Raw genomic sequence first — 26444 nt, 5'->3', positions numbered from 1 at the left:
TATTATTAAAAAACATTTGCCTATCCCAGGTCCCTTGGGAATGACTCGATAGGTGGACACAAATGCCAAATGCAGTTTAAATATCTGGCTTACTGCACATCCAACTATAATAATATAATCAGTAATGTGTTGCTGTGAGTATCTATCCCCAAAACAAATATAGGAATGAAAACAGAGACTTATTCACATTTTATTTATTTAATGATGTAGAGGCTTGTCGTTTCTGCAGATTTCTAAAAATTATCCTAAAGTCCATACATGCCTCATAAATATTGCCAAAGCAAGATTCACTCTCTGGGAGATTGTGATAAATTATATTAAGGACTGCAAAGTAAGTCAGAAATAACAGATGCTGACAAGTAGGGCCAGGAAGATGTGGAAAGAACAAGGGTAAAACAATCCTGTAAGCCATTTCAGTGTTGTTATCCTGTCTTCTGGCATGTTGGTGTTGGGATGCTTTCATTCCTTTTGGATTTCGGCCCTTGGAAGATTTCAATCACAGGTGGAAAGATACTGCCTGGATCCCAGGTTAACCCATTAAAAAGAAGTAAATTTAGGATACCGATTTCTCACAAATGGACATCTCTACCTTGAGAACTGGGAAAATAAAAATGTAACACTTCATTCTCGGGGTGAGGTTTAAATGTATTTTTAATGCAAATGGAAATCACATTAGATCAGGGGTGTCAAACTCACGGCCCGCGGGCCAGATGTGTCACATGCTGGCCCTGTCCCCTGCCCGGTTTAGCGAAGGGGGGGAAAGTCCCAATATGAGTTTGACACCCCTGCATTAGATGGTTTTCGAGGGAAGCTCGTAACCAAAACACCAGGAAGAATCTGGTAGTACCCTTTTACACTAACAAATGTGTGGATCTGAAAAGATACTACCAGATCTCCTGCACTCAATCACAATGACTTGATTGGCAGTATGACCACAGTCTTGCTTTATACAGATAGTCCTCAGTTTATGACAATAACTGATTCTGGCAATTACGACCTTAAATCCTGATGGTCATAAAGCAGGTCATCAGCTACTGACCCAATTTTATAATTTTTTCTTGTGGCAGTTGTTAAGTGAACCTATTGTTCACTGTAGACAGTTTTATATGAGCCATGGTAGCGCAGTGGTTATAATGCAGTATTGCAGGCTAACTGCCTATTGCCAGCACTTTGATCCTGACCGGCTTGAAGTTGACTCCGTCTTCCATCCTTCCAAGGTTGGTAAAATGAAGACCCATATTGTTGGGGACAATATGCTGAAATTTGTAAATTGCTCAAAGAGTACTGTAAAGCACTATGGAGCAGTATATAAGTCTTAAGTGCTGTTGCTGTTGCTAGAACCAGAAGTACCATATATTTCGGAGTATAAGACGCAGCTTAGTTTTTGGGGAGGAAAATGGGGGGGGGGAATCTGCCTACCAGGTATTCATCTGGCTAGCGTCCTTAGTCTGGTCAGCTTCAGCACATTAGTTTGCTGGTTTTGAGCGCGTGTGCGCACTTTTTATCCCCTACTTGGGGATAAAAAACAGCTTCTAAAGCACAGCTGATCTTTGGAGAGAGAAGCAATAAGAAAAGCAGGTGAAGTTCGGAAGATGCTTCACTTGCTAGCACCTTGTTAGGGCTGAAAAACAGCTTCTAAAGCACAGCTGAGAGTCAGAGGGAGGCTTCACTCGCTAGCGCCTTGTTAGGGCTGAAAAAAAGCTTTGAAAAAGCTACATTCAGAGTATAAGACCTACCCAAATTTTCAGCCTCTTTGGGGGGGGAAGTGTGTCTTACACTACGAAAAATACGGTAAATGCTGGGTTTTTTTGCAAAAATGTAAATTGCATCCATGTGACCGCAGGATACTACAAATAGGCTGATTGGCAAATGTCCAAAACAGTAACGTGACTGCAGGGGTAGGCAGCCATTTTTGGAACTTTGGAACCAGGTCATAGATATCTTTTGGGGCAATCCGTTGTAACTTTGAACAGTTTATGAGTGACATGTCATAAGTCAAGGACTATCTATACCCAGTTCTATCACTGAATCCCTTTAGTTCCATTGCATGCTCTGATATTTCAATATTTTGACTGAGTTTTTAAAAAAACCTTTGATTTCTAATAACCTAGTTTTCTACAGACAACATTCACCATTGTCATCATTCAACTAGAGCAGTGTTTCTCAAACTCGGCAACTTTCAGATGTGTGGACTTCAACTCCTAGAATTCCCCAGCCCCAATTCTGGATGTTGAAGTCCACACATCTGAAAGTTGCCAAGGTTGAGAAACACCGATTAGAGCTCGAAAAGAAAACAATTTGCTTTGTTTTAGAATGGAAACTACATTTAAGAGTCCTTCAATAGAATTTGCCAGATTTTGAAACTGAGTCTTTCTAAAAACATACTTTCGCATTAAATTAATTAGAATTATTTTTATCTCTTACGAGAAGACATAACAACTAGAGATTCCCATTGACAATGACTGCACGCATACGGTATCATTCCCAGTGCAGGAGAGCACGACCTGTCTGCATAATTACCTGCTATATTGTTCTGTATTGATGTAAATCGATTCTTCTTCTTCACAATTAGCACTGTCGCTTTCTGGAGAGAGAAAATAATTATGCATAAGCAGAACAGAACAAGAAGCTTGTTAGGGCTACACAGAAGTACTGAAATATCCAGGTAAAAACTAGAAGGCAACTGACGTTCTATCACTTTGCCACCATTATTGGTTGGAGGCCAATGCAACACTATAAATAATAATATACAGACCATAAAACCTTCAGGTGTTTAAGGATTTGGGGATTCTGTTATTTTCTCCTATAAGATGTCAACTAATCCTGACAGCACCTCCTATGTAATAGTGCCCTCAATCCTAAATCTCCTTTCAAATCATACTGAATTCAGCTCCTATTCTCCTCCTATATTCCAGCCTTTCTTATGTCATAGATCCCAGCCTTTCATTAGCCAAGATCACTGATAGCATTTATTAGCTTCAGTTGAACTATGTGTAATAGATTAATTCCGTGATGGAGAAGCTACGGTACGCGTGCCAGAGGTGGCATGCAGAGCCCTCTCTCTCTTTTTTTTTCCAAAAAAGTTTTTATTTTTATTTCTCATAAACATATTTACATGTACAGTCATTTATTCACCATTTTTCATTCATCTTTTAACTTTCATTTTTGATTTTTACTTTTTCGGGGCTGCTCTTTTACCATTTACCCTTCTTTATTTTGCCACAACCTTTCTTCTCCCCTTCTCTTCCTTCCTTCCACAGAGCCCTCTCTGTGGGCACACACGCCGTAGCCAGCTGCTCTTCGCGGGCACTGGAGCACCTGAAAACGGCCCAAAAAACGCCCTGAAAACGATCCCAAAACAGCCAAAAAACCAGGCTGGAAAATGGCTTGAAAAAGAGCCTGAAAAAACGGCCAAAAAACAGGTATGTGCGTGCCGGCCAGCTGATTTTTGGGTTTCCGGTGCTCCAGTGTGCGCGAAGCATGCAAGTGCGGGGAAACCCAAAAACCAGCTGGCCGGCGTGCGCACATCCACACCAGCTGGTCTTTGGGTTCCTGGCGCTCTGGCGTGTGCACATGCATGTTATTTCCGGTTTGGGCACTCTGTGCCAAAAAGGTTTGCCATCATTGGATTAGGTGTTCTTAACCCGTGGTCTGCAGACCTCTTTGTGGACACAGTGTCGTCACAGGGGGTCCGCGAAGGCTTAAAGAAATGTTATAATTTAAATTTTGAGTCTTGGGCATCCATGGCCACAAAAGGTATTTACAGGGGGGGTTGTGAAAAAAAGGTTGAGAACCACTGCAATCCTTTTTCATTCATTGAACAACTCTGCTTTTGAATTCTCGGGGCTGAGTTTACCTGAAATCTGTGCCTGCTTCCATATCTGAATTGCTAGGTTGTTCTCGTAGATGTCTTCATCTGCCAAAACTAGAGAAAAAAAAAAGAGACAAGGAGATGTAAAGAGCAGGTTATTATTTCTTAATTTTTTAACCTCACTTATTATTATCATTTTTCCTGTTTTTGACATCCTCTCCATCCCTGCAGGTGAGTGGGATTTTAGCAGGTCCATAAGTGGAACAGAGTGCCTTGGGCAAAGTGAAAAATGCTTAATACTGAATGTCTATGGAGGTTCTCAATCATACAGGTCCAGGTTTTCCCAAAGGTGCTTTTTTTCCTAAAAGGCAACTGGACTGTCTTTGTTTTTTTTTTCCCCCTTTGAAATCGTTTCACTTCTCATCCAAGAAGCTTCTTTAGTTCTTCCGAACTGAAGAAGCTTCTTGGATGAGAAGCAAACTTTATCAAAGGGAGAAAAAAAATGAAGTCCAGTTGTTGTTTTTAGAAAAAAGCACCGTTTGGGATGCTTAGTTTTGAGGTATATTATCACACAGATCTTCATTGGAAAGTGCTTTCTGTAATAGAAACCAGAAGAAGAAACAATCTCCCAATCCTCTAGAGCAGTTTTTAATGTATATGACTGGAATGTGAGACTGTGCATCAGTGGTGAAATCTAAAATTTGTTACTACCGGTTCTGTGGGCGTGGCTTAGTGGGCGGGTAATGTGACTGGGTGGGTGTGGCCAATTTTTTTTTTTACTTTTAAAACTATTTTTTACATGTAAAACCATGTAAAAAATGCTTTCAAAAGGCTCTGACGATCCAAGCTGAGTTGCCTGATTAGCAGGCAACTCAACTGGGATCGTCAGAGCTTGGCTCGTCAGAGGCATTTAAAAGAAAAAAAGCCTCTGATGATTGCCCGGCTCAGCTGGGCATGGGGGGTGGGGGCAGGGATTTTTGCTACCGGTTCTCCGAACTGCCCGCCGCCATCGCTACCTACTCGCCCGAGCCGGTCCGAACCGGGAGCATTTCACCCCTGCTGTGCATTCACATGACATTAGAGCCAGGGGTGAAATGTTACTAGTTTGGACCGGTTCGGGTGAACCGGTAGTAAAAAATGCTACTGGTTCTAGTGAACCGGTATTTCTGACAATCAGTTGGGCGACAATCAGCTGTGATGCATGATTTATATTAGCTAAAATCGTCAGATTTCCTGCTTTCTAGCTAATCTAAATTGCGTGGCACAGCGGATCTCTCCCCCCCAGCCCCCGTTCTACTTACCTTTGCAGACTCGGAAGGCTTCAAAATGTTCCTTTTTTAGCGCTGCGCACGCAAAGCATGCACTCAGTATAACAGATTCACAGAACTGGTAGCAGACTTCAGAGGATTTCACCCCTGATTAGAGCAGATCGTCATATCCGAATTTGTAGTCATATTGGGCAACAGCAGTATGCAATTGAATGGGGCAGATAACTATTTGGCTTGATACAGGAAAGGAACATTCTCCAAAGAACTTACGTCGATTGCTTTTGATTGTCCCAATCACATTTTGGTATCCATGAGAATCATCATCTAAAAGAGGGGGAAAGCTGAGATTGAAAAAAAAGCATCAAAGTAGTACTGGACATGGTGATGGGGCAGTGGTTAGAAAGCAGTATTGCAGGCTAATTCTGACTGCTAGCAGTTTGGCAGTTCAATTCTCACCATCTCAAGGTTGACTCAGCCTTCCATCCTTCCAAAGTCAGTAAAATGATCCAGATTACCGGGGTGGGGTGGGGGGCAATAGGCTGACTCTCTAAACCACTTAGAGAAGGCTGTAAAGCACTGTGAAGCGGTATATAAGTCTAAGTGCTAAGAGCTACTGCTATTATACAGATGTTTCTCCAAATGCAGCTAAGGAGAACGATCATGGTTTTGCCCACTATGTGCATCCCATGGTGACCTTTGTATGAACATGCTCCTTGAGAGGCAACCCATCGTTCGCATCTTCAGAGAGGAAGGAAGGCCATGTCAGAGAGGAGAGGAGGAAGGGAAGTGTTATACAGAGGAGAAAAAGGTTAGATATCTGTCAAAGGAGAAAAAGTCATGGAAGGAAAAAGCTGTCAGGAGAAGGGAAAAAAAAGAGTATTAGAAAGAGAAAGGGCACCTCAACACTATTCCTTTTTGGCACCGGATGAAAGGAAGCCGCAGTGGTGCTATTCAGCCGGTTCTATCCAGTTTGGGAAAACTGGTAGCAGCGGCTGCAGGAGGCTCCGCCCACCCGCCATCACATCCCATTTTTGACGCTCTGCGCATGCGTGGAGGTGACGCGTGCGCTCCCATTTGCGAACCGGTAGCAAAGTTAAGTGAATACCTCCCCTGCACAGCACCCGAGGAAGCCCTAGCAGCATGGAGTAATGCCACACGTCCTAAGGAGCCACAGCACAAAGCCACAATGCGCCAGGAAGCTTCAGGCACTCTGTCTGTATGGCGCAAAGCTGCCTCAGCCCCCTCAGCCTAGCCCACCCTGCACTCCGAGGCCCCTGCTTCCCTTTGCCACCCCTGCTGACCTTCACCATTTTCCTCCCACTGCTTTTTGCTCCTGCTGCTGACCAAACACACACGCACACACCTTTGCTCATTGCCAGGCAGTTGCTGGCTATCTGAGGCCATCTTCCCAAGTCTCGTGAGGAAACCGGCTTACATGACTTGGGGAAGAAAGCTTCACAGGGCCAGCAGCTGCCTTGCAAAGGGTCAAGCTGGCTATATTTGGTCAGCGGAAAGAGCAAAACGATGACAAGGGAGGGTCAGTTAGGGTAGCAGGAGCCATGGCGGACAAAAGGTAGAAAAGCATAGATGTGGGGGGGAGATAAGCGGGGGAGTTGAAACATTGTAAGTGGCCAAACGGCCAAATTTTTGACCAAATTACCACAGGGATACTGCAGCACCGCCATAAATTTTAACAGTTGCTAAATGAATAGTCGTAAAGTGAGGACTACCTCTACTTTCCTCCTAGGCCAGGTTTGGTTAACGAAAATTGAAAATAACTTGGTGCAAATTGCCACACAGAAATTAGTGGGTACCAATAAAGGAGAATATTTGTAGCTCAGGGTTGAAATGAGGGATCCTTGGTACTCTCTGAGCTTGGTCGTTTCTTGCAGATGTTTCATTACCCAAACTAAGTAACATCATCCTACTTTGGCATAATGTTACCTAATTTCAGGGGTGTCAAACTCACAGCCCGTGGGCCGGATGGCGGATGAATCACACGCTGGCCATGCCCACCCCCATTTTAGTGAAGGGAAAAAAGTTGCGATACGTCACCTGATGACACAAGTTTGACACCTCTGCCTAATTTGGATAATAAAACATTTGCAAGAAAGGAACCAAGCTCAGAGAGCACCAAAAACCCCTCAGAAATTAGTGGATTATAGGTTATGGGTTACTTAACCTGGCTTGTCCACTTACCACTTGATAGTCCTGTGGCTATTTGCCAATTGTGGTAATGATGTGAAGAGAGGGGTTCACTAGAATGGAAAAGGGATGAAAGCAGAAGGTTGGAAAAAAATGGAATATCAATGAAATTGATAGGCATTTCAATGCCTGTGGTTGATTTCCCATCCTGAATGAGAGCCACCCAAGCCACAAACAGAATCATAAATAATTTGCTCTTTCTCACACATGCGGTATCCTTATTCAAAGAATCAAAATTATTTTCTCAACAAGCCTACAAAATAGGTCTAAGATAAAATGCTGAACAAAAGTCACTCAGCCTGATCTATCAAGTCTGAGTGGGGATTCAAACTTCCCCCATCTTCATCAGGTGTAAATAACTCTTAGATCTCCTTTCATACCCAAGCAGGCTCTAAGCTGCAAAATAAAAAAAGCAAAGGCAAATTATAAATTACACCACCTGCCATCTCCTGGGTACATTGCAACTGAACCTTTCAACATGCCCAGCCATCACTGCTAACAGTTGGAAACTCTGGAATTTATAGCTGCAACATATTTGAAGAGAAGCAGATGACAGAAGGCTGAGCTAAGGTAAGAAAATCAATCTAATTTGAAAGCCGAGGAGCCAATTTTAAAAGAGCTTTGACAGGCAACCCAATAGCTACACAACAGGAGCCAAAGCAAGACTTCAGGATACAGGTGCTATTGCCCAGAAATTCTTTTCTACATATCCTCTCCAGATTGTGGTGCTCCATAGAAGTTGGAAGGTGCCATCAAATTAATCAGAGCATCTCAGACAGGCAATCGTCTAACTTCTGCTTGAAAACATCCAGTGAAGAGGCACCCACTGCCTCTTTGCATCATTTGTTCTGCAATCAAAATTTTCTCTTGGCCTGGAAGGGAGGTTTTGCACAGCTTTCCCCCAACCTGGTGCCAAATTGAATGAATGAATTCTGGAAGGTGAAGCTGAAACACTCACATTCACACACAAGATGTTTGGCTAGAGAAAGATGCTTTATGGTTCTACAAGAGAATCAGAAAGCTTAGGAGTTGGTTAAATTCAGTGATTCTCTTCCCTAATATGTCTTACAAGAAATCTGAGCAACGATTTTTTGAGGCTCTCTACGATGAGAGTAACCAGTCTAACAATAAGGTAAAGGTAAAGGTTCCCCTCTCACATATGTGCTAGTCATTCCCGATTCTAGGGGGCGGAGCTCATCTCTGTTTCAGCGCTGTCCGAAGACGTCTCCGTGGTCATGTGGCCGGCATGACTAAACGCCGAAGGCACACGGAACGCTGTTACCTTCCCACCAAAGGTGGTCCCTATTTTTCTACTTTCATTTTTTATGTGCTTTTAAACTGCTAGGTTGGCAGGAGCAGGGACAAGTAACGGGAGCTCACCCCGTTATGCGGCACTAGGGATTCGAACCGCTGAACTGCCGACCTTTTGATCGACAAGCTCAGCATCTTAGCCACTGAGCCACCATGTCCCTTTAACAATACTATAAAACAAAAAGGGGATGGGAAGAATAAAGACAACAGTGACCTTATTTAGAAAAGATTTTTCCAAGTTAAGTAGGAATACGGTGCATCTTGATGTAGCAGAGCCTTCCAGATACATTGGATTATGGAATTAGAATTTGTAACCAGCACAGCCATTGTGATTTCTAGGAAAGGCTACTCACAGAAGGTGAGGTTAGGGGACTTTGGTACCACTTTCCTGTGATTTTGACATTCCCTCACCATTAAATTGAACCTGACCTTAACTTCAAGTTTGTTAGACTTAACAAGCCCTTTTAGCTTAATATATAGGTTTAATTCTGTAAACTCTATGAAGATGGACCATGGCTTTTAGAAGTGAGGATTACAGTGGTCACCAGTAAAAATTAATTTATCCATATGCCTAAAATGGTAAAAATTCCAACTAAAGACCCCAAAGCAGGGGTGAAATTCAGCAGGTTCTGACAGGTTCTGGAAAACTGGTAGCAGAAATTTTGAGTAGTTCGGAGAACCGGCAAATACCACCTCTGGCTGGCCCCAGAGTGGGGTGGGAATGGAGATTTTGCAGTATCCTTCCCCTGGAGTGGGGTGGGAATGGGGATTTTGCAGTAATCTTCCCCTGGAGTGGGGTGGGAATGGAGATTTTGCAGTGTCCTTCCCCTGCCACACCCACCAAGCCACGCCCACCAAGCCACACCACACCCACCAAGCCTTGCCCACAGAACCGGTAGTAAAAAAAATTGGATTTCACCACTACCCTAAAGATTATATTGATAGAAAACTTACACATATGTAGAATCGTCCTCTGTTTGAGAGTGAGAATCGTCCTCTGAAAAGACAATGTATGGATTAATACCCAGATCAGGTAGATAAATTGCTTGTGGTATGCAAGGTGTATGCAAGTATGAAGGCTATTGCTTAACACATTGTAAGCCGCCCTGAGTCTCCGGAGAAGGGCGGCATACAAATCAAATTAAAAAAAAAAAAGATAAACCTGAACATCCAAGTGACTGAAAATGGATTACAGGTGGTCCTCCATCCTTTGCAGCATTCCCATGATCATCCAATCAAAATTCAGATGCTTGGCAAGTGGTTCATATTTATGACCGTTTTGTCATAAATAAGCAATATAAAAGTGGAGGCTGACACCGTTGTTTTGTCCCAGGGTCGTGGGATCCCCTTTTGCAACCTTCTGACAAGCAAAATTTGTCAGATTAAAGATCGGAGTAAAGTCCGATAAAATAAATAAAGTCAATGGGGAAGCCAGATTCACTTAACAACTGGGTTACTAACTTATCAACTGCAGTCGTAAAATGGGGCAAAACTCACTGAACAAATGTCTCACTTAACAACGGCAATGTTGGGCTCCATTGTGGTCGTAAATCGAGGATTACCTGTAGTAGATCCAAATTTAAGCAAGCCAGACAGACTTCAGCACCAGGTATTCTTTTTAAACAATCCAGCAGCCCATAAAATATAAGAACTGAAAGCTACATTTAAAATAATCTACAATAGGTCAAACTTCTGCCAGTGCAAAAATCAGTAGAAGAAAATATCTATAGCTCAAGGCTGAACTGTGGAGTCCGTCTACTCTCTGAGCTTAGCTGTTTACTTGCTTAGTAAGTAAGTAAAGATATTTATTTTTGCAGATATTTCATTACCGCATTACTAAGTAACCTGTTTTTTAAAATTAAGTTTTATTGGTCCCCCTCCCCCCCACATTCACCCACATCTTTTTTGACAGAGTATTGGCCATATCTTATCTTATACAATTAATCACATTCAAATACATTTTACTCAATTACAGTTTTTGCCAAAATCTTCCCCCCCCTTTTTTTTATCATCTCAATATTTCTATGCTTACTTACATAAACATCTTCATTTGCTCTTAAATTCTAATTATTGCTATTTATTCATATTTGTTCTCTTTTATTCTTTAAACAATTCATTCTTCATCTTAATATCTTTATATTACTAAGTAATCTCATCAGTGCTAGGAAGTGTGGAATCTGCTTCCTTATATCGGTAGTTCTCAATTTACAAGCATTTGTTTAGTGCCCATTTGAAGTTGCAACAGCACTGAAAACAGTGACTCATCACTGGTCCTCACTTTAACAAACGTTGCGGCAGCCCCATGGTCACATGATCAAAATTTGGGTGCTTGGCAACCAACATGTACTTATGACAGTTGCAGCATCCCTGTGTCATGTGATCATCACTTGCGACCTTCCTAGCTGGCTTCCAGCACGCAAAGCCAATGGGGGAAGTCAGATTCGCTTCACGACCTCATGATGGATTGGGACTCACCAGATGAACAATTCAGCAGAAAACAATACCGTAATCAAGGAACTATCAAGGAGAAAACCATGCCACCACCAACACTGGCAAGGTAGGCAGTTGTAAATACATGAAATAAAATTGTTTATAAATAATTTATAAATAGAATCAAGATCACGTGAAGTGTCAATACCACTTTATAATGCCTTGGTAAAGCCAAACTTGGAATATTACATTCAGTTTTGGTCGCCACGATGTAAAAAAGATGTTGAGACTCTAGAAAGAGTGCAGAGAAGAGCAACAAAGATGATTAGGGGACTGGAGGCTAAAACATATGAAGAACGGTTGCAGGAACTGGGTATGTCTAATTTGATGAAGAGAAGGACTAGGGGAGACATGATAGCAGTGTTCCAATATCTCAGGGGTTGCCACAAAGAAGAAGGAGTCAAACTATGCTTGCTCCTACTGCTTCTTCCATCTATGATATCCATGGACTCAGAAGTTCCAATTTCGTCTTTTGTGAAAGTATGTTTCATTCAAAATAAAGCAAGAATGCAGAGCTGTTCCAACTTTTGGAGTTTAGCAATAGCAATAGCACTTAGATTTATATAGCACTTCACAGTGCTTTACAGCCCTCTCTAAGAGGTTTTACAAAGTCAGCCTATTGCCCCCAAAAATCTGGGTCCTCATTTTACCCACCTCGGAAGGATGGAAGGCTGAATCAACCTTGAGCTGGTCAGAATCGAACTCCTAGCAGTGAGCAGTGAGTAAACCTGCAGTACTGCAATCCAGCCACTTTACCCCCACAGCTATTTTAATCAAGAAATGGTCAGCATCAGTGGTGGGTTGCTCCCGGTTCTGGTCCGGTTCTATAGAACTGGTAGTAAAACCGGCGGGAGGCTCCACCCACCCGCCACAACGTCATCGTGGGTGATCTGCGTGCGCGCTCCCGTTGCAAACCGGTAGTAAAGTTAAGTAGAACCCACCCCTGGTCAGCACTATACTTACCAAGGTCATTAAAGCTGGAGAGTTTTCTGCTTTTGCTAAAAAGGATAGATTTAGAAATGAAACCATGACAGTTGCTCAGCAGAAGTAAAAAAAAAAAAAGCAATGCAATGCAATAGGCAAGATCTGCCAAACTTTATCTAGAGACTTATCAGGAGGGAGGTAAAGAACCGTGCCTTGTTCCAATTATTTGGATGTCAAGGTGATAGAATGACAGTTATAGAGGACTCTGAAATGAAGCACTTATTCAAAATCCCTTTCAATCTGGGTTCAGATCAGGGTACAAGAAGAAAAATACACTGATTACTCTTATAGATGACCCGGTCAAGGGAAGGAACACATTCTTTCTGCTTTTATTGGATCTCATTTGCATCCAATATCTCTGTGAGGGTTAGATTTTGAGTTTTTGGTTGCTCCCAGTGGTGGGATTCAAATAATTTAACAACCGGTTCTCTGCCTTAATGACCAGCTGGGTAGGTGTGGCTCAGTGGTCATGGCCAATTCAACATCATTCACGTCTATGGGCGAAGCGCCTTAGCTGTTACAATGTAATAAGGGTTAACCAGAGAGGCAGTTTCTGTAAGCAGGGCAATAAAGTTAAAGCTAGAAACAACACCAGAATGTTTCCTTCCTGCCTTCCTTACAGGATTAGCCCTGTAAAGTGAAAAACAAAACAAAATATGATTACTTCTAACAACCGGTTCTCCCGAATAGGTGCGAACTGGCTGAATCCCACCACTAGTTGCTCCTATACAAAAAAAAGGTATATCAAAAAAAAGCTTCATCACTTGAGACTTTCAAGAAAAGATTGGACTGCCATTTGTCAGAAATGGTGTAGGGTCTCCTGCTTGAGTGGGGAGTTGGACTAGATGACCTATAAGGTCCCTTCCAGAGGTGGATTTCAGCAGGTTCTAACCAGTTCTGGAGAACCGGTAGCGGAAATTTTGAGTAGTTCGGAGAACCGGTAGTAAAAATTCTGACTGGTCCCGCCCCCATCTATTCTCTGCCTCCCAAATTCCAGCTGATCGGGAAGAAATGGGGATTTTACAGTATCCTTCCCCTGGAGTGGGATGGGAATGGAGATTTTACAGTATCTTTCCCCTGCCACGCCCACCAAACCACACCCACAGAACCAGTAGTAAAAAAAATTGAAACCCATCACTGGTTCCAACTCTGTTAATCTGTTAAGGAAAATGTAGCCCACCTGCTAGAAACAACCAACCTCTGTTTTTTGCATTTTATTTCTATCTCTAATACAGTACAAAAAAGAAACAAAAAGAATCACCTATTTGACTGATAGTCTTTGGAAATTCAAGGTCCAGACAGGAACCTAGCAATTATCCAAATAACATCTTAAGATAGAACATAGTTACAGGCCCAGCAAGGATGATTTTAATTTCTATTTTATTTTATTTTTTTTGCAAATTCAAAATTATTCTAGCCAAAATATCACTATTGTAAAAATTCACATGTTTTTCTCCTTAGGGCAGCCATAACTGTAGCAATGATTTTGTAAAATCTTTTCCATAATCTGTCTATTTTGATTTCAATATGTTATTATTTTTTCCAATTCAGTTTTCTTGATACTGCTCTCACTGAGAATTACTATGATTTGCTAACTACTGTGGATGGTTAATCAAGAAGTAGGAACCTCACCTCCCAAAATAATGAAGCCCCTTCTCCCCAAATTTGGACCCTACAATTATATTGGATTAACTGCAGGATAGTTGACTTCTGTAAATTTGAGGGCACCAAAATATTCCATGGCTATTATTGTGCAAGCTACCTTTGTTTTGGCGTATGGTATGTCTCTTTCATCTGTGACTCTTTTGACACGGAACCTGAAAAAAGAAATATTTTTGTAAATGTTTTAAAGGAAGCAGATTTCAAATTCCAACCGTTCATTTCAGAGAAATGAGGCAAATTATAATCCAAAAAGGATTGGTTCACTTAAGTACAGTTCTAATACTGTTCACTTAAGTACGGTATCAGTCTGGGTACATGAGTCGTATCTCTAACAGATACAAATCTTCCTTCCTTCCACCAAGATCCAGTCTGCATACTATGTGTCTTTCTTAGTCTCTGGTTTGATCCAGTGGTGGGATTCAGCCGGTTCGGGTGAACCGATAGTTAAATTTCTGGCTGGCTCCTCCCCTCCCTGCCCCTTCCAGGAGTCTCCATGCGCCCCATTTTGGCTTCCAGGTGAGTGCAGGGAGGTCTACAATGCCCAAAATGGGGAGCGGGGATGTGTGTAGCGTGCCCCTCCATGGCCCGTTATCGCACCCAGGAGGCTTCACGGAAGCCTCCTAGGCCCAAAACAGGGCATGGTGTGTGTGTGCAGCATGGCCCCCCCCACAGCCTGTTTTCGCTCCCAGGATGCTGCAGGGAGGCCTACTAGGCCCAAAATGGAGCATGGAGGTGGCGCACCCACCCCCGCAGCCTATTTTTGCGCCCTAGGGCAGTGCAGGAGGCCGAATGTTGCCTGTCACACCCCCTGGCCACACCCATCATGGCCACGGCCACCCAGCCAGTCATTAGGGCAGAGAACAGGTTGTTAAATTATTTGAATCCCACCACTGGTTTGATCCAATAGATCCCTAATACAGAAAGGAATTCCAGCTGGTTCTTTCTGCTTGTAACTGGTCCCTCGGATCAGACCCTCACTGTTATTTCTGGACCTGACTTCCACTGATGGCTGGGATGTGCATTACTTTCTGGCCACAACTCCATTTTCTACTTGACCACAAAGCTTCTTCCGCTGTTTGCAAAATAAAACTGCGGCTGAGAGAATACTTGCTCACCTCCTCTAAAATGGGGGTGGGGGAGGAGAAAGAGGAGCAACAGGCACTTACTTAAATAGGGACCTTGATCACAACCCTGTCGGTCTTCCCACCTGGAAAAAAAAAATCAGGGAAAATATTTTTAATGTCCAGGAGTCCAAAATAAATAAATAAATAAATAAATTAGAATGTCTTAATAAACAACAAATTTATCAATCCTATATTTTGTGAGGTTGCCTATAAAGAGAAACTGGGAGGACGCCATCCCATTGAATCCTATGTCACGAGGATCTGATCGTTCTTAGCAATGAATTGACCATTTATTGCCTCCTACAGGTAGTCCTTGTTTAGCAACTGCCTCTTTTAGTGCCCGTTCACAGTTCCAGGGTTTCTCATGTCCCCCAAAGTCCAGGATAAGTTTATTATTTCATGGCTAAGACAAACTGAAGAGGGATTAATTTACAGTGCAGCAGAAATGCCAAGGCAAGGAAGATTCTTTCTGCTCAAAATAGACCATGGGAATGGTGAGAAGTAGTAACCCAAAATTATATTATAAGATAAAGAGAGTTGTGGTTTTTCAGCTGCACACAGGGGCTGTTGATGTTTACCACTGATCTTTCCCAGGTTGGAGCCAACTCTTTCGGATCAGTGTCTATGGAGATTCCCAGTCATCCGGGTCATGGTTGTCTCAAATGTGCTTTTTCAAAAGGCAGCTGAACTTTCTTTGTTTTTCCTTAAAGACATTTTGCTTCTCAGAACTGAAGAAGCTTCTAAGATGAGTAGTGAAATGTCTTCAAGGACAAACGAAGAAAGTCCAGTTGCCTCTTGAAAAAGTACTTTTGGAACTCTTTGGATTGGGTTGCCAACCAAGCTTGGTCAAATGCAAGAAGAAAACTCAGTACATTTGGGGCAGACCACTCCTCTTTGCAACACCTGTCAGAGTTCCAGCCGATGCCCTAATTAAATCATGAGCCTCAAGCCAAGCTTCAAAAGAAATCCAGTTATTTATTAGGAGCTTCATGTCAGACCAAGTGAAGCCAACTCTGACCTCACTTAATTCACGCCTTGTCTCTGACCCTGTTTCCCCTCCCCCCAAGGTGTCATCAGTTACATTCCCCAAAAAAAGCAATTTTGCGGGTTGTAGAAGTCACTCCCTCCAGCCACTGTGGATATCCGTGGAGATGACCTTGACGTTGCCAGCTGGAATGTGCTTTGTTTTGACTGAAATGCAAGTTCCTCGATGCAGCTGCAAGGCTCAATTCCTTGTCCTCCTTGCCTATGGCAACTCAAGAGCAGGACAGGAATGCTTCGCGAGTTGACATCACCCTCTTTTCCAGGGGTGAAATGCTACTGGTTTACTCCAGTTCAGATGAACCAGTAGCGGTGGTGGTGCATGGTTTGGTGAACCGGTAGCGGAGGCAGCGCAAGGCTCCGCTCACCCGCCCCGACGTCGTTACTTCCTGATTTTAACCAGGAAGTAACCTGTTTTTGACCTTCTGCACATGCACAGGTTTTGTGTATGCGCAGAGGGTCTAAAATCGGATGTGAAGATGGTGCGCGGAAGTGTGCACAGCGCACGCATTTCCAAACCGGTAGGGAAGGTAAGTAGATTTCACCCCTGCTTTTTTCTCCTTCCCTCCTCACTCGGAGTGTTTGAAATTATATTGAGGTGCTACAAGTTGCTCACCTCCAGTTCAGAGAAAGCAGCCTTAAATCAGACCAGTTTTTTTTTATTCCTATAGGTCAAACACTCATACTGTGGCTCTCTATGGTTTTAGAGTCTTTTTAATCTTCTAACTGTAGTTGTAAAATTTTACCTCCTGCCCTTGGTCATATACCACCAGCAAGAGATTTAGAATAATGGCGTTCAATTCAATATTTATCTGTTATTTATTATTTTATTCTAGAATTTTTAATTGGTTATTCACTGAGTGTTTTTATTTGTTCTGGTCTCTGATCTATGACTGTAATAAACTGAATTGAATTGGATAATGGCGCTCTTAGTGCTTGTTCTGTCCCCGTCCCACACACGCACCCCCACAGACGGCCCGGAGTTAATAAGCCACACGACAAAATCTTTGAAGATAAAGCTGGCAGCAACCCAGTGGCTAGCTGCCAATTCAGACTTTACTCACACAAAACAAAGATTAGACTGCAAGCATTCCGATAAAGCAGGCAAAGTTTCCGCAATACAAGGATTAGTCCAAATGCAGTCCGACAAGGCAGGCAGAAGTCCAGTAATGCAGAGATAATGGATTATTTCTAGTTTTTGCTCGTCACAAACTGAACCGGCCACCACACACACATTTATACCCTGTGGGGTGTTGTCCAGTGACTCAGCTAATCTCTGGCATGCCTTCCCCTCTGCTGCGCATGCTTCTCCCTGCGCCTCTGCCGAGGGTCCAGCCAGCACTTATCTCCTTCGTCGCTGTCCACCTATGGCTGCGGGGACGTGCTTGGCTCTGAGTCTATCTTTTGGCCTTCAGTGTCCTCCGGAGGCATTGCCAGAGAGGAGGGTCCTGGAGAGGGAGGCCTTGCCAACTCCTCTCCCTCTCTCTCAGAATCTGCATCTGTCGATAGCCCAGGCTCAGGCAACGGAGCCACAACAGTGCTCTCTGAGCTTGTTTGCTTGAAGACACCTCAGTACCGAACTAGGTAACATCATCAGTGTGAGTAAGTGTGGGATTTGTTGCCTTGTTTATATCCAGTAGTTTGCCCTGCCATTTTGGTGAGAGTGTGGTTTCCTCCTTGGTGGTTCGTTGATCCTCTTGTTTTCTGCTTGTTTCTCTGGTATTGATTTCTGCTTATCTAAGTGTTGGCTGCTGAAGGAGAGATGCTCTAATCTTTTTGCTTCCTTCCTAGTTGTTGTTGTTGTTGTTGTTGTTGTCTCTTTTGAATGCTGTGCAAATGTGGTTTATTTCTGTGTGTCTACTAATAGCTGATTTATCTGAATGCCAAATTTCCAGGGGTTCTCTAGTACAGGCAGTCCTCGACTTACAGTCACAATTTCTGATGCTAAGCAAGACAGTTGTTAAGTTTTATCCCATTCTATTAACCTTTCTTGCCATCACTGTAAGTGAATCACTGCAGTTGTTAAGTTAGTAACATAGTTGTTAAGTGGATCTGGCTTCCCCATTGGCTTTGCTTGTCAGAAGGTGATCACATGACCCCTGGACACTACAACTCTCATAAAACATGCCAGTTGCCAAACATCCAAATTTTGATCACCTGACCATGGGATGCTGCAACAGTCATAAGAGTAAAAACAGTCATAAGTTACTTTGTGGTGGCTAAGTGAGTGGTTGTAGATTGTACTGTTGGATCTGGCTAAGTCTAAAATGCCAATAGTTTCCCAATGGACCCTCTGCTTGAGTCTGTCCAGAGGTGGTATTCAGCTGGTTCATACCAGTTCAGGCGAACTGGTAGCGGCGACTGTGGGTGGGCCCAGCCACCTGCCCTGACATAATGCCGTCCTATTTAGCCACATTTTCTAGGCTGGGTGCATGCGCAAAAGGCATCCACGCGCAAAGCAAGCGTGCACATGTGGGGCAAACCAGAAGTAAGAATATGTGGAACCCACCGCTGAGTCTGTCCATACATTGTGAGATGAAAGAGCTGTTGTCATGTCTTCTGATGGCTAGTTGGTGTTCATGGAGGTGCTTTGTACTTGTTGCTTTTTTGATTGGTCTCTTAAAGTGTTGAGCGCCCCCAAAATTCTAACTGCATTGGGATTCATCTCATTCCATTGGGACTGCAATCTCGGAAAGACAGTGAAAATGATCCCTACTTACTGAGTTCTCTGGTTGTCCACATTTGCCTTCTCCTGTTTACTCCCTGAAGATGGAGAAGAAACAGAAACAGGAGAGAGTTTTAAGAGCTAAAATGTAATTATAAGGGAAAAAAAGGAGCAATAACCACTAAAGAAGTAATAGAGGGGAGACGAAAAAAGGAAGATCAATTCAATCCAAGTATATTTGCAGAGTTGGGAGCTGGAGATCATCATCATACCATTTTACAGATGGGTGAAACGTTGCTTGAACATCCGTGCTTTTGTAACACGGCTTAGTGAACATATGCACAGAAATGTGAATTCTTACCCACTGCTTTGTCTTTATAAGAGATTACTTCGATCTGTACTATGTATTCGAGATTGGTTGCAATTTATTATCCCTATGAATAAATATATGGGCGGTGCGGTGGCTCAGCAGTTAAGACACTGGGCTTGTCAGCTGGAAAGCCAGCAGCCCACGTTCGAGACCTGAGCTCCATGTGATGGTAGGGTGAGCTCCCATCCTCACCCCAGCTCCTGCCAATCGAGCAGTTTGAAAGCATGCAAATACAAATAGATAAATAGGTAACACTACGGCGGGAAGGTAACAGTGCTCCATGATGTCATGTTAGCCACATGGCTGCAGAAATGTCATCAGACGGCACTGGCTCAATGGCCTTGAAACAGAGATCAAACCTGCCCTCTATATTTGGCAATGACTAGCGGACTAAAATCTTTTACTTTACTTTACTTTATTTATGAACACATATATGGCATTTCAACCGCCAAATTATGTTTAATCTGGGTTTCAGATCTCAGCTAATCAAAATAAGGGATTAAAACCTTACCAGTTTGTTGACATTTCATGCACATGCTGATAAGGGCCCCCAGAATCATCAAGGAGAAGGCACCCCAAATCAGCTCCACTTGGCCCATAGCTTGGTCTTACTGTAGTTCCAGCCTTTTAAAAGATAAAAGCAACATAGATGAGACAAGTCTTCAACCACTTTGTAGCCTTAATTCAAAAATAGGGGAAGAATCAGTAGATATGGTGAGGGGTTTACCCTAACTCTTTCCTTATTATGTTTATTGCTAGATTTATATCTTCCTCTGGAGCTCAACAGGATATACATAGAATATCCTTCCCCTAGGTTCCTTCCAAATGCAATTCAAAGTGCTAGTTGTTGCCTTTAATGCCATGCATAGATATTATTTGGGGATGATGGGGCATTGGCAAGATGGAAAGCAATCAGAGTGATCTGACCATAATAAGGGACTGAAGATAATGTTCTTCTACAGGATGTGTTGCAACTGCTCCAACCCAAACCAGATCTAATGTTTCATCTTAGTGTGTATCAAGTCTTGGATGACTTGGATCAAGTCTGTGATTGTCATGGTGTCCATGAACTCCTCAGATGCATCAGACTCTTGTTTTCTGGGGCAGACTGAAGTCACAAAGAACTATAAGTGTTGGTGACCTCTGAAAGCTGTTAAAGCTTTCTGGTCAAATCTTTTGACCACAATAAACATAAAATATGCTATCCTCTCATTCCCTAATGATGTCAAATCTGAAACTCGGATTGGACTAACCTAGAGAGGGAAACCCTCTTCCCTGGTCCCCTCAAGCTTTATACATGAAGGATGAAGGACAAGTTATAGCAGACGTTTAAGAAGGGCTATATAAGTCTGACAGCAAAAGGAAGAACACATGGTTTGGAAGTGGAAACAGCGAGGAGAGAATGGAGATGGAGATGGCCATTTTGTGCATTGCTGAAGCTCTTGGACTAAACCACCACTATGTAAGAGTGGGAAGGTGGGGAACAGAAAGCAGATTGAGACTGTGGAAGAAGATGGAATGAAACAATGATGGTGAGGACACCCTCTGGATTTAGTGTGAGTCAAAAGTGGGAAAATATGGGAGAGATTGGAAAGCCACAGAAAGGTGAAAATGTTACGGAATTGGTATCCATGAGAGATAGAGGAAAATGTGATGGGAGATGTTGGGTGGGTCATTTTAGGAGAAAAGGGACCAGCAATCTGATTCCAATCCTTTTAACCCATCTGACTTGTTCCTGGATAGCCTGATCCTTAAGTCATCTTGATCTCAGGCTGTTGTTGGTTAAATGCACAATTAGACCACCACACCTATCCACAATGAGCATACAGATTTGACCTGCATCTCAGAAAAAAGCTCTGGTTGCTGTAGATGAAGGAGATGGTGTTTTTTTCCTCCAAACTTTGCCTTTGACCAGATGTTGAATATGGATGACTGGGTGGGGGGGTGTCTCTTTATAACATTGGTCCAGAGGGTCAAATTGGAGCCCAGCAACCACTGTACTTGAGTTTCTAGATCTCATAAATAGCCCAGTGCGGAACCTCTAGTGCTAGGAGATTTCAATGGCTATGTCCTTGGTGTGGAATCTGGGTAGGTTCGTGATTTTATGGCCTCCATGGACTTGTTGCAGGCAGTATTGTACCTGATGTACAGATCTGGCTTTCATCTGAGAGAAGATGGTAGGGGATGTGAAGATTGACATTGTGGTTCACTCCTTTATCATGGTCAGATCACTTGCTGGTCACTATGCATTTTGTCAGCATGTTTGACATTTACAGGAATGGGAATTGTTAGAATATTCTGCCCAGCATTTAATTGTCCCTTTGAGTTTTTGATCGATTGGGCAGGCACTGTCATCATTCATCTTATCGGAGTGGGGGGCACAAGGACATTGAATGAGATGATTCTCAAATGCTTGACCTCCTATTGCCTGGTTTATGAAAAAACTCCACTCTATGAAGAATGACAGAGGAGACGTTTAGATCAATAAGGGTAGAAACTGAAAAATGGATGTACTGAACTCAACTATATGCCCATGTTTAAGAAGTTATCCCATGGTGGTGGGATTACTTCTCTACTTGTATTACATGCTGTACATTCCCAAGTTCATTTGAGGGAAGTTGAAAGCCTCTGCTTTTCTATTGTAAACCATTTGGAATATTTTTGATTGGGCAATGTGTGCATTAGTGCAATAACTAAATAAATATTATTTTATATTGTGCTTAAATGTTACCTTGATTTTGTGAAGCTAAAGGATGTATGTTATGAGATACTGTAGTTATGTAACAATAGTAAATATTAAAACTAATTGGGATAACGGAAGTACAAATTGTGCTCCAGTGCCAAATTAAAGCTATTATGGACATTGTGGGAAATTAAAATAGTCCGACTAACTGGACAATTAGAGAGGGAAAATCCAATAGATCTGGAAGGTTGGGGAAAGAAGCAATCACGTTAGTCTGTTGTGAAGGGTCATGAAAATATCTTTTGAGAAATGCTGATTTGAATCAGTTTTCCAAAGTGAACAGGTGAACTGGATTGAATACATTCAGATTTGTTTGATGACACTCCAGATTGTTTAAGAAATCCATCTTCCCACTTATCCCAGTCTAATTATTTAATTTGGTACAGAATGAGCGGCTAAAACAGGATTTTAAAATTTATCGATTCTCAAGTTTTCTATCTAGAATTTGGGGTGAATTCCCAGAATTCTTAGCAAGCCCACACTTATTAAGTCCACACTTAATAATAACCCACAAGAGGGTGCCCAGGTTGATTTAGTTTGATATTATTGACACTGACTGACAACACCTTCAGAGGTTTTAAGTAGGAGGTTTTCAGCCGTATTTAGATATGGAAACTTCTGCAGTCAAAACATACGCTTTACAAATGATCTATAGCTTCTGCCCAGCATCTCAAGGAGAACAAAGGGAGTTGGAAACAAAGGATCATACTCAGCAAGGAAAAAAGTCTAGGGGCTTTTGATATGACAGCTTTGGTCTGGAAATTGTGCAATTCATGATCAGGGAGGGCAACCAGAAACCCTCTCCATTGCAAGTGAAAACAACCAGGTAGTTGCCAGGAGTTAACAATGACTCGAAGGAAACCTGCCCCCCCCCCTCCAAATTCCTAGAGCCCATCCAAAGTAAAGTTTAGTATTTAAATTATGATCATATTGATCAACTTTTCTCTTGCAAGGTTTTAAAAATCAGTTAAATATAAAATTAGGAATTATTTGAAGGTTTGGGGATTTTCTCACAGACCTCTCTTTACAGGATTATAGATTATAGAGCCGTGGTGGCACAGTGGTTAGAATGAAGCATTGCAGGCTAATTCAGTTGACTGCCAGCAGTTCAGCAGTTGAAGTCTCACCGGCTCAAGGTTGACTCAGCCTTCCATCCTTCCGAGGTGGGTAAAATGAGGACCCAAATTGTTAGGGGCCATATGCTGACTCTGTAAACCGCTTAGAGCGGGCTGTAAAGCACTGTGAAACGGTATATAAGTGCTAAGTGCTATTTCAAGGGAGAAAAAGGAATGGAGAAAAAAACTATTTCAGCATGGAATAAAGTGAGAAGATGCTGTTGATAAACTTACTAAGCCATTGATTGTTGATGTATTCAATTATTTGCATGTAAAAGATCCAAGTGTAACCTCAAACTAGAAACCGGAAAATCATGATTTCTAGTTCTGTCCTAGGCACGAAGCCATCTGGATGACTTTGGACCAGTCACATCTCTTGGCCCTTGGAAGAAGGAAGCAAGGACAAATGGCAAGGGAGTTTTCTCTGCCATTAACCCTGCCCTATACAACACGTTGTCCTCAGAATTGAGGCTGCTCCCCACTCTTCTGGCCTTCCAGAAAACGTAAAGACCTGACTTCACACAGGCTTGGGGATCTACGAATGATATGCAACTTTGGAGATGGTTGGTAGGTTGAGGGTGCTCCCTCTGCCTTTTTTAACTGTATCTTTTTAATATATATTTATGGCTTTTATCTGTAAATTGCTCAGAGTCAGATAGTGAGATGGGCAGTGTATAAATCCAAAATCTTGCTAAGTCCTTCTCCAGGCAATCTTCGGGAGTCAATACTGATGTCAACCCTGAAGCTGACCTGACTGAAGCCATTTTTGACCACTTCAGTGTTGCCACACTGGAGCTGAGGGTCAGGGAGGGGGGAATTGAGACAGAGGGGGAACATCTAGCCAAAACAACATATTTTCTCTTGGGAACCAAGGACATTCTCACATCTGGTCAGAAGGTGGAATGATGCCACCTGGCTGCCAGCCCGTTCTGTGATTGGACCATGTGACTTGATTGTTTTGAAAAGTGGAAAAACTTTTACTTTTAATTATGTGAAAACCGTGGGAGACCTTAGAGTCGGTTTTCACCAGATATGTGCCAATATGATATTCCAAATAAACGTATTCTTTGAGGAATCTACATGCCTCGGAGTCTTGCTTGCTATGGATTTATTACTTGGAACCCTGACAACTGACTCAAAGATTCACGCCCATAGACTGACTAAATCTATGCATTGACTGCCAGAGAGACCATGTACTAATTCTGTTTCACTGCTCTAGTGTTTTCAGTTTCACAAATGATCAGAAAAAAAGGTAATTGTTATTCCTTCAGAACCAAAATTGTAATCCAATTTCTGTTCTAGATCTCCAAAATAATAATATTGGGCCTTAATGTGAATGGTGGAGATATCTGGGAAGGGGAGTTTTTGACATTCTGCCAACAAGTGGTTTTTAACTGAAGCGCAGGAGATCCTACGTCTCCACTAATAATGAACAATTTTTGATAGATCAGAACTTTTTACATTAAATTCATGTACCGTGTTTAACCAAAAATAAGAACCTGTCTTATATTTTTTTGAACCCCAAAATAAGCGCTTGGCCTTATTTTCAGGGAGGTCTTATTATTTTGGGGCACATGGAGGAAACCAGAGGAAATGGCCGGGACTGGCTGAGCATGCATTTAAATATTTTCAGGGAGGGCTTATTTTCGGTGGGGGGGAGGCTTATTTTAGCGCATGCGCTCAAAAGCCCAATTATCAGGGGATATCTTATTTTCAGGGAAACGGTACTTTATGAGAAAAATTCCGATAAAGCCTGGTGTGAGTGGGTGTCTGCAAGCATATGTGTTTCTATATATATATCCCAAAATATTACAACTCTGGTTTAATATTTTCCAATAAATGAAGCCACCACCAGCTATCATTTGCTCATCGTGACGGCTATCAAAATAAGAATAAAGTAAGAAGGCTGAGAAACAGCAGCACAACAATTTTTCACTGCTAATGGAGCCATACTTTTAAAATTGTTTTATTTTTGGTGACCGAGAGCTAGAAAGAAGGGACAGTGCTATCATAGCCATAATAAGTGGAGCACATACCAATTATTTGATGGCAGGCAAGAGGTTATAGTAGACCTATGTAAAGTTTAAAACAAGAGATCGGTAATTTTTTAACTGAAGCGCAGGAGATCCTACATCTCCACTAATAATGAACAATTTTTGATTTTGGGAATTTCTTACTTTATAGAACTGCAATCTAGGTACAGAAAGACCTCTTGACATTTTGATCTACTCCTGAAAAAACAGATCTCTTCAAAAAAGGACTTATAGGGTCTCCAGCTTGGGCGGGGGCTTCGACTAGACGACCTACAAGGTCCCTTCCAACTCTGTTAATCCGATTGCTAATTCTCCTACAGGAAGCAATCTGCTTCTCATTAAAAATACTTTTTAAAAAGTGTGATGCCTTTTTGGCACAGTTAGTGTGTGCCGACTGCAAAACTAGTGGAAACAGTTTTGTTTCACTGACTTCTGTCAGTGGAAACAGAAGGCAACTCAAGTTGAAAAAGAGGATATAATATTAAGGAGGAAAAAATTCGCTCCCAGTGTGACAGATCAGTTGTTCCTAATGGAAATACCGTTATATATGGCAGAGTTACAAAACTTCATAGAACATGGCACCTTGCAGTTGGGGAGTTGGTGGATTAAAACAAAAGGCAAATGCGATTTTACCCACACTAATCTGCATCACTGCGCACTGTTATGGACTATTTGTTTATAAAGAAGTTTGGTCTTCAAAGGAGCAGCCAAGACAGAATGTAGAGTTGCAACCGTTCAGGGAAATAAATAACTTGTGACAAAGTGCACAAGCATAAAATAAATACACAAATGAATGTATGAATTTGACAAATTTTGTCTTAATAGGACCCTATAGCAGAGGGTTACAACCCAGAGAATCTTGCCTTCAGCTCAAACCCAGTTGCTTACTCCTTCGTTACGCATTGCAAGAAAGCTTGGGTTAGTTTATGATAACCAAGAATCAGGAGTGTGGGTAATTTTTCAGATTAACAAGTTATTAAAAGGCATTAAGGTCTTGTGAGCCACTGCTCACTTCATCAGATGCCTAAAATGTGTTAATCTGAACAGCTGTTATCAGATCCCTTTAGAACTCACAAAGTTCTCTCCCTTGATTTTTTGACTTAAAAATAGTTTTAATGCGAGAAACTGAGAGCATACTGAGAAACAAGGAATGGCCTCCACCATTTAAAAATGAAAATACAAATAAACAGATTGCAGCCTATTTTAAGAAATCTGCCCATCTGCATAGAAAAACAAAACTAAGAGGTTATCAAAGGCATTCTGGAGAGCCGGGAACAACTGGACTAAGTTTAATTAAGACAAATGAAAACATATAGGTTTTATAGGAATTCCAAATTGTTACATAAACCTATACCACGTGTCGTAACATTTTCTGAAGTTTTTTTGGTTATGTCTGTAATTTGGGGAATCACTTTTGTTCCCTGTTCAATTTTTACAAAAGAAAAAAAATGAGTGATCACGAGAGAAATTGAACTGAGTTAACAGTCTATCCTGCCAGAAAGAAGTGGGCTAGCCTAAAATCCAGAAGGCAAAAAATGGACGGTCAACAGAAGCTGAAATATCATACCTTGTAAGTTTAGAGGTTTCCTAAGAGGCAGAAGTTACTGATCCTTTACTCTCTG

At 42.1% G+C, this 26444-nt stretch overlaps 1 protein-coding gene across 5 annotated transcripts; it reads right to left on the bottom strand.

The window, feature by feature from the left end:
• Positions 1–186: 186 nt before the first annotated feature.
• Positions 187–26444, bottom strand: LAT2 (linker for activation of T cells family member 2). 5 transcript variants are annotated; one of them, XM_060693179.2, is made up of 12 exons: positions 26390–26444; positions 19443–19555; positions 18617–18659; positions 14898–14938; positions 13832–13886; positions 12049–12083; positions 9550–9592; positions 7279–7337; positions 5350–5403; positions 3857–3925; positions 2521–2584; positions 187–597 (listed from the first exon to the last, which is right to left on the bottom strand). In XM_060693179.2, the coding sequence occupies exons 2-12, from the start codon at positions 19528–19530 to the stop codon at positions 570–572; spliced, it is 579 nt and encodes a 192-aa protein (XP_060549162.1). In that variant the 5' UTR covers positions 19531–19555; positions 26390–26444; the 3' UTR covers positions 187–569. The 5 variants fall into 5 exon arrangements, with proteins under 5 accessions (XP_060549162.1, XP_034276730.1, XP_034276731.1 ...); XM_034420839.3 differs by lacking the exon at positions 26390–26444 and adding an exon at positions 22802–22932; XM_034420840.3 differs by lacking the exon at positions 26390–26444 and having other exon boundaries at positions 187–517; positions 19443–19628.

This window comes from Pantherophis guttatus, chromosome 1, assembly GCF_059756535.1.
Source record: "Pantherophis guttatus breed Tessera chromosome 1, ASM5975653v1, whole genome shotgun sequence".
In the NCBI taxonomy this organism is placed as follows: domain Eukaryota; kingdom Metazoa; phylum Chordata; class Lepidosauria; order Squamata; family Colubridae; genus Pantherophis; species Pantherophis guttatus.
This window is presented reverse-complemented; position numbering and strand designations above follow the sequence as displayed.

What these genes read in the sequence shown, in the direction of transcription:
- LAT2 (XM_060693179.2), bottom strand. Translation starts at nt 19,530, where the DNA reads ATGGGCCAAGTGGAGCTGATTTGGGGTGCCTTCTCCTTGATGATTCTG. An exon ending in CATGAAATGTCAACAAACTG is followed by an intron (nt 18,660 to 19,442) that starts GTAAGGTTTTAA and finishes CTCCATCTTCAG; the next exon opens with GGAGTAAACAGGAGAAGGCA. An exon ending in TACCATACGCCAAAACAAAG is followed by an intron (nt 12,084 to 13,831) that starts GTAGCTTGCACA and finishes TATCCTTTTTAG; the next exon opens with CAAAAGCAGAAAACTCTCCA.